The 12,148-nt window shown below is 49.5% G+C and overlaps 1 protein-coding gene across 1 annotated transcript in view; it reads right to left on the reverse strand.

The window, feature by feature from the left end:
• The window catches only part of XYLT1 (xylosyltransferase 1), a 350,343-nt gene that overhangs the window by 153,458 nt on the left and 184,737 nt on the right, over positions 1–12,148 (reverse strand). The window contains exon 3 of the mRNA XM_027528095.1: positions 4,830–5,340. Within this exon, the coding sequence (XP_027383896.1) occupies positions 4,830–5,340 (511 nt within the window). The remainder of the gene's footprint in view (positions 1–4,829; positions 5,341–12,148) is intronic.

A 12,148-nucleotide genomic window follows, 5' to 3' on the forward strand; every position in this document is an offset into this window, starting at 1 on the left:
CCTCACCAGGGTTGGTATGTCCCTTGTAGCCAGGGTTCTCCAGGGAAGGTGTGGTCCAGGACGGCTTCCCTGAGGAGGTGGCATTTAGGCTGAGATCTGGAGAGGGAAGAGGTGAGAGCCACACCAGATGGGGGGTAGTGGGCAGTAGAGGCAACAATGGAGGTGGTGTGGATGAGCATGAGAGAATAACCGAAGCACACGGGGCCTTGTCTGAAGATCAGAACGAGAGAACTGCAGCTGGGCAAGCGGCAGTCACCACGGAGCAGGCCCTCCACTCTTCAATACCCTCTTCACTTATTACACCACCACTGCCTCGCTGCAGCTGACAGTCAAACCCATTCTCCGTACCTACGCACCAGGCATTTCACACGCATGATCCCATTTCAGCCAACAACCCTATGAGGACACGGCACAACGATCTGTGTCCATTTTACAGATGAGAAAGCTGAGGCACAGGATGTCAGAGTCACACAGCTAGTAAGGACAGAACCAGGATGCAAAACCCAATGTCTGCAGATCTTTGGATGGAAAACCGTTTTTCCAGTCCACGCCACCCTGGGCCCTCCATACAACATGGTTCAATTTCCATGAAACTTGAGGAAATCCTCCTGGGAGTGCCTGGAGGCCCTGGAGATTCTGGAGCCCAAGGAAGGAATCTGAGGCCTAGGCAACTGCAGGGGTGAGGTGAGGGCAGTGGGGTCAGGGCCACTGGGACCAGGAATATGGGAGGGGGTAGGGACTGGTGACATGGAGCACGGGGGCTCTGGGAGCAATAAGGGGCTGCTGCGGGATTAGAAATAAGTCTCTCTGAGGCCAGGCTTGCGGTCTGATGGGACACATCGCATCTCACTCCTCATGGCTCTGAGTGGATGGTCTACAGATTGGTCATTTCCTCAGCTGCTTCCTCCAGGAGGCAGAGAGTGGAGCTGTTGGGTCACAAAGGCAAGGAAGGTGTCTGCACAGAGCACACCACTCTGGGGTTCTAGACGCTTCTTTTCTCCTGAACGCTGCTGGGGTGCGGGGACTGGAGGCATGGGGGTGGTAGCAACGGCAGCCCTTAACATCAGCTGACATTTAACACCTATTCCCTGTCTCGGAATTTTTCAGACTTCCAGCCACGAGGAATTGTTTCCTTAATCATATTCAACTTCCGGCATCCTGTCGGATGGTGCTGAGCTTGGCAAGTTGACAAACAGTGCCCACGTCTGCGTGTGGACGTGTATGTCTGCGTATGTTTACACACATGCTGACTTTCCCTCTCCTCCGCACTGGCTTCCTCACTGAACAGGGCAGAAAAGGACCATGGAGCCAGAGCTCAAATCCCTCCTGAGCGGAGGGAAATCCGGGTGCCATGGTTTCCAAAAAGGGAACACCATCTCCGTATGGGGTGTAATTACATCTTAGCTTTCTGCAGAAGAATAGTTTATGGCTTAAATGCTATTAATTGTAAGTCGTTTTGTTCCACGGGAAGTTGTTCATTGATAACTACCCAATTAGGGTTATTTTGCAATTAGTCTATTCACAGTAAATTTATTGCAAAAGGGGGAGGCTGCGGTGCAGTGAATGAAGTCCCTGTTGGGGCTGGGTGTGCCAAGGCCCTTACACGCCAATCTTATCAACCAGCTCCCAGGCCCCTAAAGGGTGTGACACCTTGGCCGATGCAGCTGAGACCACGGGGGATGCCCTGTGCCGCACAGCCTCACTGGGGGTGTCTCAGAGGGACCCCGATAGGTGTGGGGACCCCTTCCTCCACTGGCCACAACAGCCCTCTTGCTCCCTACAAACATGCTGGGAGGAGGTCCTTCTCCAACTACAGACGGCGGAGAGACACAGCCAGCAGGTTCAGACATCCCCGAGGTCTGAGAATGTGGACTACGGTCAAACTGCCTGCCTCCTGAGGAGGGGAAGGATCTGGGGTGCTTGCGGGCTCTGGCGCCTGAGAACTAACACCAGCCCCACCGCCTGTTAGTTGTGCCCCTCTGCCCACGGACTAAACCTCTTTGAGCCTCCATTTCCTCACCCATTAAATGGGTTGATAAAGAGACCGACCTCACAGGGCTGGTATGAGGATTCAATGGGGCGGAAGGCAAGTGTTGGAGGTACTACCACACAGACTTGGTACCTAGCAGGGATCAGCAAACCATGGCCCCATGGGCCACATCTTACCCACCACCTGCTTTTGTAAATCGAGTTTTTTCGGAATAACCAAGTGCACTTGTGTATGTATTGTCCCGGCTGCTTTTGTGATACAACAACAGAGTTGCGATGTTGTGATGGAGACTGCAAGGCTCACGAAGCTTCAAATATTTACTCTCTGGCCCTTTATAGAAAAAGTGTGACAACCTTGGTACCCAGCGAGTGCCCCCTGCTATTCTCAAGGAAAGACAGGCAGCTCAGGCCTCTGCCAGGCCACGTGCTAGGTAAGGAAAAGATTTTGGAAACATCTCTGCTTATTAATTTAAACATCTGTACCACTATCTGCCAAGTCAACAACATAATGGGAACCCTGGGACTGCTTAGACAAGAGTCCCTGTGCAAGGGAGACATGAACATTTTCTTTTTGAACCTTTTCTTTTTATACCTTTCTATTGGAGAGTATAGTGGAGATACACATTTCCATCTGAACTTTAAAATACAGATGAATTTGAGGTAAGGGTTGAAGCTGTCCCCACTGCACCCCGCCCAGAGGGGGTCCCATAAAGGGTTTGCCATGGACCCTTCCAGGCCTCTCTACCCACTCACCCACATGGCCACCCCTGACCTGATCCATACCCTCCATCCTGTGACCAGGGGTCAACAGAGAAGCACGTGTGAGGGATGAGGAGCTGAATTTCAGCTCAAGTTCAGCCTCTGACTGGGTGACCTTGACCGTAAGCCTCCTCCTCTCTGGGCCTTGTTTCTTATCTGTCCAGTGGAGAGATGGAATCAGGATTTCTCTAGAGGTGACCCAGTCCCCTTTTCCCTGGGAGCCGTTCTCACCTCGCACCTCCTGCATCAAGAGGGATACGGGATTGATGAGACATTGGGCATCTACTTGCCTGGCCTCCAAATTCTCTGACGCTTGGGGAACTGACAGCCCTCTTCTCCCACCCTGCCACCCAGCCCAGCCCTGCAGTCTGCTTTCCTGAGGCTCTGACCTTCTGTCTGGACACCAAGATAGACCTAGCACCTCGTGGGCCAGCTTCTCTTCCACTCATGGACCCCTGCCCCACCCAGGTCTCCCCATGTATCCTCCATACAGTGAGCATTCGTTGGTATTTGAATTTAGAAGCAACAAGGAGGTATTAATATTTGGAAACCTTGGTCACTTAGTGAGGGACAGCGGGGTACCCCTGGCATTGACTGTGGCCAATGAGAACGAGGGATGACCAAGAGCAAATTGCAAGTGGACCCCCAGGGAGGGCTGAGTGGGAAGACCCTTCGAGTACTTAATACAGGGTGCTCCCTGAACAGATAAGGAAGCTGGAACCAGAGAGCCAAAGGCACTTCCCCTGTGAGTTCCTGGGGAAACTTGAACTAGAACACACATCACTCCATTTCCAATGCATCGCTCTCTGTTTGCTCCCAGTGATATCGGCACTCTCTTCTTTTTAGAGAAGCCTTTTGGACGCCGTCTGCATGGAAAAGCCATGGGGCGGACTAATTCACAAACTATTTGGGATGTAAGGTCTTCTATAAGAAAAAGAGTATCTGCTGACCTGCAGTGAGCTTGTGTGTGTGGCCGCGGGAGGCGGGACGGACATGTGGATGTGGGTGAAAGAGCACTGACCCCCACGTGTTACCTGTAGCCAGATGGTGGGAACATGAAGGGTCTCCCTTGTCCAAGATGGGTTTGAAATTTTCTGCCATAACATGTATTTATTTATTTATTTATTTTTGATCTTGAGAAAATACGACCTCACCCAGGATGGTGGATCTCTGTCTCAGGATGTCTCTACCTGTAGGCTTGTGAGGCCTCCTACAAGCCGTAAGACCTGGGGAAGTTATTTTATGTCACTCAAATGAAAAATGATATGCTCCTGATAACAGTGCCAACCTCACTGGGCCACAGATGAGACGAGCTGATTGAATGCAAATTGCCTGTGCCGTGCCCAGGACACACCGAGCGCTCAGTACCTGTTATTACTCCCCTTCTGCAGGCACCGGAAAAGGTGAAATGAACCAGCAAGGAACACGTGTCAGTGGTGAGAGGCGAGATGCAGAGATACACACACTGTAATACTTCACCTATGCAGAGCCATCCCCCCAGTCCCATTTATGAGGACCCTCACCTGCACTTATGAATGTTACTCTTACAGCTCTGACCTCGTACCGCATGGCAGCAAGAGGTCTGATTTATCATCAGCATGGAGAAGGGGGCCCAGTGTGGGGCAGGAGGGAGGCTGGTGGGGGGTGGGGGGCAGAAGAGGGAAGGAAATAAGGAAGGAAGAAATTGTAGATGGAGGGAAATGAGAAAGATGTTTTTTTCAGAGCCCCCAATCTCAATGCAACCAATAGATCCTTTCAGATCCTATTCAATTACAGTAATATTCATGTCAATTTTAATCCCCATATTCTGCTGAGAGAGAAAACAATCCATATCAATACCATCGCCACCTACACCTTCCACATTAGCCCTGACTGCACTGCATTTTATCCTTTGTCACAAAGGCACCTGGTTAACGCTGCAACAAAAGGTAATTTGATGTGGGGAAACTTCCCACCCAAGATTTTGGAATTCACAGGAAAGTCCAAAACAAATGACCTCGTGTCTTGATTTGGGGTTTGAAAAATAGGGCAGTCGCTCGGAGAAGGTCTGCAGACGTGAGCAGAGAGGGGCTGGGGCTTACCTTCGAGGGGGCAGAGCCGAGTCACCTTCTCGGGCATCAGCAGCCCCAGCTTGTGGCGGCAGTAGGTCTCCCCGATCTCCTGGCGGCAGTGCTTGGACTTGGAGCGGGACAGTGCGGAGATGGCCTCCTTGCCCGAGATATCACACCTGAGGGGCTGGTCAGGCTTGGCCTCGGGGGAGTTGCCCCCGCTCTTGCGGGCGTGGGGCGGTCGGGGGGCGTCCTTGCCGCGGCTGCCGTTCACCGCGACCCTCTCGCCGGGAGGCAGCACCTCGTTGGGACCTTTTCCCGGGGACGGACGCCCCCTCCCTTTCTCCTCCTGCTCCCGCTTCCTCTTCAGAAGTTCCTTCTGTCCTCTAGGGGGCTTCTTCGTCAGCTCGGGCTGGTGCTTCTGCTTTTGAGTTCTGGGTGCAAAGTTGCTGTTGTCCACGTTTTCAAAATCCTTGGGCACTGAGTTCTCATTGTTGCTGTCTGTCCGCACTTTCTCTTTCGGCCGGTGAGAGAAGTAGCCGTCCTAAAGAAGACAGGGACAAAACACAGAAGAGAATCTTGACTGAGCCATCAAGCTAAGCAGGTGGGCTCTGGAGGATGGGGCAGGTAGGTTTGGAGGTTTGAGCCCTGGTGTCACACGCCCTGCCTTTGCTATGAGCTTCACCTTAGACTTCATGTTAGATCTTTCTCTTTGAACTCAGTTTCTCAACCTGGAAATACAAGACATTTCAACTAGAAAATAAAACTTTTGCAACATCTAACATGCTTGGACTATGATCCTCAATCTTGTTATTAACCACACTCCCTTTTCATGTAAGTCTCCTTGAGTGTTTCTGCTACCGGAATTGAGACAGTTTGTTTTGAGTTTCCTGTTTAAATTCCAGCAGAGAGCGCTGTGATGGTTAATGGTTAGCAAAGCCATAATAAAGCTATAAGGGGAGAAAACATTGGTAGGATAGTATTTACTTTCCATTGCCTTTAAGACATGCTCCTAGATCTATGCCCATAAGAGGAATGAGACCATGCCACAGTTAATTCTGGAGGGGAGACATCACCAGCTATCTCGGCAGGAATGTGTCCTTTACAGGACAATCCTTACAATGAATCCAAGACTTGGTGACAGTTTTGTGTTTGAGCTTTGACTCTTGATGCTTGTATCTGGAGCAGAACTGATTAAGTCATCCAGGATGGGTTGGGTCAAGAGAAAAGGCAAGAGTCATTTTTGAGACAATGAGTCTTTCCAGGAAGAGGGGCACCTGGAACTCAGCTTCTCCACGGTATGTGGGCCCTGGCCATTTTGAGCTTGGATCAAATGCACTGGTCAACTAATGTCCTTCATCACTTCCAAAACACAGTGCTTCTGTTTAAAGCCCATTACGAAGGCCTTAACCTCAAAGAGAATCCATGGGCCAAAGCCAGTCAGTCAGAGGGGACACAGAGGCCATGGAGAATTGAGGCTAATTGACTCTTTAAATCCATTGCTATAGTAACGCACTGGCAATGAGTAGCAATCCTGAGGGCAGGCATCCTCATTCATTTTCCTAAATGGGACCATTGAAGGTTCTCAAGGAGGGCGTTGGAGGAACAGAGCTGTGGAGGCGGTGCTGGTGCCCAGGAGGGGCTGCCGTTCAGCTGACACTAAGTGCATCTCCTCCTTTAGCAGTCCTGCAAGCTATTGCCTGCCCTGAGCCAAATCCTCCATGCCATTTGTTTTTGTAAATAAAGTTTTATTGAAACACAGCCGTGCCTATTCATTTATGGATTGTCTATGGTCACTTTCCTACTACAACAGCAGAGGTGAGTGGTTGCCATAGAGACTATCTGGCCTGCAAAGCTTAAAATACTTCTCTCTGGCCCTTTAAAAAACACTATGCAGACCCCAGTTCTCCAGGATTGTGAGTTTAGAAGGCTCCCCTTCTCTGGGCTTGGTTTGCTTGCCCTTGTCTCCAATGTCCCCGTTTGGTCCAGCAATGTGTCTACTCACTTCTTACCTTCGTTTCATCTCCCCTAGCATCAAGTACCAATTTCAGAGTCCATAGGAATGAAAGCAACACTAAGATACCTCGTGGCCATTCTGTAAGTTGATGTTACTTTTATTCTCATTTTGCAGGTACTGGCATCAGTGACTCATCAAGGTGACCCAGGTGGTTGGTCGTGAAGCTGGGATTCAAACCAGATAGGTCGATGACTTCTGCCCTGGGCCATCAGATCCACCAGCCACTTCCAGGGAGCTGCAGAGCCCTTCTGATCCCCCTCACTCTGTCCCCTTAAGCACAGCAGCCTGACTCCCCTCCCATCCACTCTCACCCAGCTAAATGGATCTGGGACAGGCATGTCATCTCCAAAGAGCCGTCTCTAGGCTGGCCAGTGGCCATCAGGTGTCAGGAAGTCACAGAAGAGGGAGAGGACAGTAAGGAGGGGCCACAGAGCACCCGGGTGGCAGCGGCTGGAGGCAATGGATAGAAAGACTGAAACAAGGAGACGCCGAGAGACAGTGCAGCCTGTGTTCTGTCACAGAGAAGCTGCTGGTCATCCATGGGAGCCGACCTTACATGCTGGTCTGTAAAGGGGAAATTCCGGTTCTAACACCTATTTCCGGCTTTTCTTACCTCCCGCATGCATCTTGTAAGAAATCCCCCTCAAGTGGGGGCCATGCCTCTGTTGTTGAAACCTAAACAAACTTCACTGCTATTCCTCTTTTCCTTCTTTCTGTCCAGAGACCCTTGAAAAATCCCAAGCAGCCTCTCAGATGAATTCTCTGAGCTGTCCCTGTGAACCAGTCACCATATGCCGCTGATTCACAGGTATTACTTACTGCATGCTGAAAATCGCCCCCTAAGGGGTATCCCCTCACTATTTTACAGAAAGAGGAGCCAAGGCTTGCTTGTTGCTTCCACCCACTTGGGCATGTTATCAGGTGCCAGGCAGTGTGCTAAGCCCATCCATGTGATAAATCATTTAACCTTCAGAAGTAAATTCTGAAGTAACAGAGGCAGATACTACCATTCCCTCATCTTACAAAAGAGGGGAAAAAAGCTTGGGGATATTCAATGATTTGTCTGACGTCATTTAGGGAAGGCTGTGACTTTGCACTTGTCTAATTCTAAAACTTGTGGTAGTTTTGTGCCTCTTCTGTTCAGCTGACAGGTCAAGGGCAGAGCATTTAGTGTCCCCTTCTCTGTGACAGAGTGGATGGGCTCTTTGCATACATTAGCCTAGGTTGGAATGGACTGGATGGGGGGATGGTATTCAATAAAGCTCTTGACAAATATTCCAGTTCTCTTCCTTCTAGGCACACGATACAATTGCACTTCCCATCCCCTGCAAATGAGACACAGCCAAGCAACTTGCGGTGGCCAAGACAAGTGACTGGGGCCAGGCACATTTTGCCTTGTCCCTTCTTCCCTGGTAGCATCCAGCCACACTCCTGATGGTAAAGGCCCTGCAACTCCACCAACCCTCCATGGGCAGAGTAAACCTCTGCGGATCTCTGTCCCTGAGGTTTGGGGATCTTCGTTACTGCAGCACGGTCTAACTCATCCTGATTAATACAGAAGACAACTATCCGCTTTCTTCCTCTTAGCTGACCTCAGATACAAGACCCAATTTCACATTGCTTTTTGCCTCTAACAGCCAAAAAATCAGTTTGATGACACTTGCTGTCCAAGAACACGAGTTTAAATTCTGTCCCTAAGCCCATTTTCTAGAAGTTAACAAGAAGGTAGAGAGCGAGCAGAAACCCCCACAGCCACATGTATCCACTCTCATCAAAAAAGTCCTAAGTACAGTTCCTGGGTTGGTCTCTTTCCTCATTAACTGACGATCACCAGTTTATCCCCTGAGCAGAAAACCTCCATCAAAATTTCAAAAGCTCACATTCTCGACCACTTTCTGGCAGAACTTCTCTAAGTAACACCAGACACAGGAAACGCTGCAATCAATGAAGCTAATCTGACCATCAGAAAACGGCTGGTTCCTCTGGTTAATTTGTGACATCAGGACCAGGGGCCAGTAGCAGTTCTAATAGGACTCGAGATTAATAAGGGTTGTCCACTCAGAGACACCCACACAACAGGGACTGTCAGCTCTGCGTGACCCCATGGCCTTCCCCCTGGCCCCAGGTGCTACTCAGCTGTCAAGGGAAACCAAAAGATTTGAGTGTAAGAAGAAAGGGAAATATTTTCTCTTCTGGCACGAAGAGCTCACAGGTAGGTATTCGATAGCTTCCAGAAAAGTTACTGAGGCACAGTCAGTGAGAATCAGGCATCACTCAGGAGCCTAAGATCTCGGTCACTCTGAGTCAAGGCTGTTTTCTACAGCAGTTGATCAGTTCTCCAACACCTTCGCCCAGCAGTTTTCTTTCTTCTTTTTTGTACACTTTATTTTACTGTGGTGAGAACATGTAACAGGAGATCTACCCTCTCGGCAAATGTTTTAAGTGCCCCATACAGTCTTGCTACCTACAGACACAAGGCTGTACAGCAGATCTCTTGAATGTATTCACCCTACACCACCAAGACTTTCTGCCCGTTGATTAGAGATTTCTCATTTTCCCCTCCCCCGGCCACTGGCCACCACCATCCTACTCTCTGATTCTCTGAGTTTGATTGTTTTATTTATTTATTTAAAATCGAAGGCAAACTCTTTTGGGGCGGGGGAGGGGGCATGCCACATAGCATATGAGATCTTACTTAGTTCCCCAACCAGGGATTGAATCTTCACCCTCTGATCTGGAAGCACAGAGTCTTAACCACTGGACCACCAGGGAAGTCTTGAATTTGGCTATTTTAGGTTCTCATGTAAGTGGATCAAGCAGCATTTGTCTTTCTGTGTCCAGCTTATTGCACTCAGTATTAACATCCTCTGGGCTTCCCTGGTGGCTCAGATGATAAATAATCCCCCTGCAATGCAGAAGACCCGAGTTCGATCCCTAGGTCAGAAAGTTCCCCTGGAGAAGTGAATGGCTACCCACTCCAGTATTCTTGCCTGGAGAATTCCATGGACAGAGGAGCCTGCTGGGCTATATAGTCCATAGGGACATGACTGAGCGACTTTCACTTTCATCCCTCTTTCATACCAGCATCCTTGAGGTTCATCCATGTTGTCACATATGGCAGGATTTCCTTCTTTTTCTCGACTGAATAATATTCCATTGTATGAATACACTACATTTGCTCTATCCATTTATCCCTCAACCCTTCTATACCTTGGAGAAGTATCACTCACTTTCCCCTTAACTCTTCACCTGCTCGCCAAGAGGCTAATGGGCCTCAGTTTTTCTCTCCTTCCCTTGGAGAATCAAGATCCAGACATCCAAGCCAGGTTCCCTTCCCTGTACAAACCAACTGTGGGAGGTTTCCAGGAAAACACATGTGAGATAATCATCATACCATTAGCACCCATGTCCCCTTAAACTCTGGCCCTTCACGCACTTTGTGTCCCTAATCCCCTCGAGCACCCAGGGAAGCCGCAGCATGAGTCCTAATGAAGGGGAGGAGACTACGGCTCAGGGAAGTGAAGTAACCTCACCAAGAAATGAAAGTGATGCTGGAAATGATGTGATCCAAGCTCTGCATGCCTCAGTTTCCTCATATGGAAAATAGGGATTCGAAAATAAGGCCTCATGGGGGTTTGGTGATGATGAATGTATATAAAACTTCTGGAATGTGTCTGCCACACCCAAAGCAGGAAGAAGAAAAAGCAAAGACGATTCCCCACCAATTAACACTGGACCTCCACTGTCTCACCCATTATGGTCTCCACCTGGATGACAGATCGATTATTATTTCTTTATGATGATCTCCTAGCTGTGTCCCTTTTATTCTTAAGCAATCCAACACTCTCACCTTGGGTTATTTATGTAAATGCAACCCTTTGACTTATTTTATTTTAATGTACTTATTACAATGATTGCACATTCAAATGTTCACATGCGAGCTCCAAAACTCTTAATTGCTCTGCTGTTGCCTTACTTCTAAGCTGCTGCTAGAATCCATTTTTATTCCAGAGAAATAATTAAATGCAATAATGTCCTCCACTCCCATTCAACCTTGGGCATGTTTAGAGCCAATTTCAATCAGGTAGAAATATGCCAAGCACAAGATGGCTTCGAGAGGTGGGTTACGTGACCCAGGCTGCTGTGCTGGAGACACCTGGATCTGCTTCTGTCCTTCCTGGTTCTCTATGGTTCAGACTTAAGGATGGATTTTTCCTTGCTTGATCAATTGAATCCCCCCCACCACACCCCAGTCCTGTTTCGGAGTGGAGGTGGGTTCTAAATACTCCACTCATTGATAAAGTTTTGCTCTTATTTTTGTGTAGAAAGGACACCAAACAGGAAAGGAGGAGACCCGGGGGTCTGTCTTGCTTTAGTGATTGTCAGATTTTTTCATCTATAAGATAAAAGGTCCTGTGCGATGCTGCTGAACATTCTCTGAGTCGACCATTAAGCAATACATTGACTAACAAAGTTCTGCAATTTCAAATTGTTGAGGAATAGCTGATGGATTTTAAGAGACCAGGGATGGAGGGGTAGGTGGGTGCTCCTAAGTGTGTGGTTTCCTCCCTGCATCATCCTGTGATCGTCTTCTCCAGTAGCTCTTTGACCTGGGATAGACGATTTCATCTCCAAATTCCTCATCCATCCCAGGCTGGCACCTCCCTCCCCATAGCTGAGAACCGATGAAGCACAGTGACTGACACACGCAAGGTGCTAACGAAACCTGCTCCCGTTAGAAAATACGTGCACAGTGCTGACTCTGCCCCAGGCTTTGTTTCCAACCCTTCTGTACCGACTCACTCATCTGATTCTCATGAGGATCCTATGAAAGAAATGCTGTTATTCTTCCCATGTTTTGGATGGGAGTACGGAGGTTCAGAGAAGTTAAGGGACTAAATCCAGCTCTAGGAAGTGGAGGAGCCAGGATTGGAACCCAGGCAGTTGAGGTCTAGAGGCCACACCCACCGATGCTGCCCGCCTCTCGGCAGGTCTGAGGACCAGGGAGGGTGCCAGAGGGGAGCCCCGGCCAGGTGCACCGTGCAGGCGTGAGGGCGCCCATCCCACCTGCTCACTCATCACCACCCGCTTATGGCTTCCTTTCATGGTGTGTGGACGCACGGCCAGCTGAGTAGTTGTTCGCTGGTGAACTCAGTGTCTGAGGCTTCATTCCCATCACCAAGGTGACCAGGGCCATTGAGAGGGACACTTGGGGGAGAAGCCTGCACCTGCTTCCAAAAGGACGGCTGTGCCAGGGCAGTCGCAGTGTGCATAGCTGCACCCAATTAGGACATGCAATTACCCCAGCTGCCAATGCAAACAGACCTCACGGAGG

Source organism: Bos indicus x Bos taurus, chromosome 25, assembly GCF_003369695.1.
Source record: "Bos indicus x Bos taurus breed Angus x Brahman F1 hybrid chromosome 25, Bos_hybrid_MaternalHap_v2.0, whole genome shotgun sequence".
NCBI classification, from domain to species: Eukaryota; Metazoa; Chordata; class Mammalia; order Artiodactyla; family Bovidae; genus Bos; species Bos indicus x Bos taurus.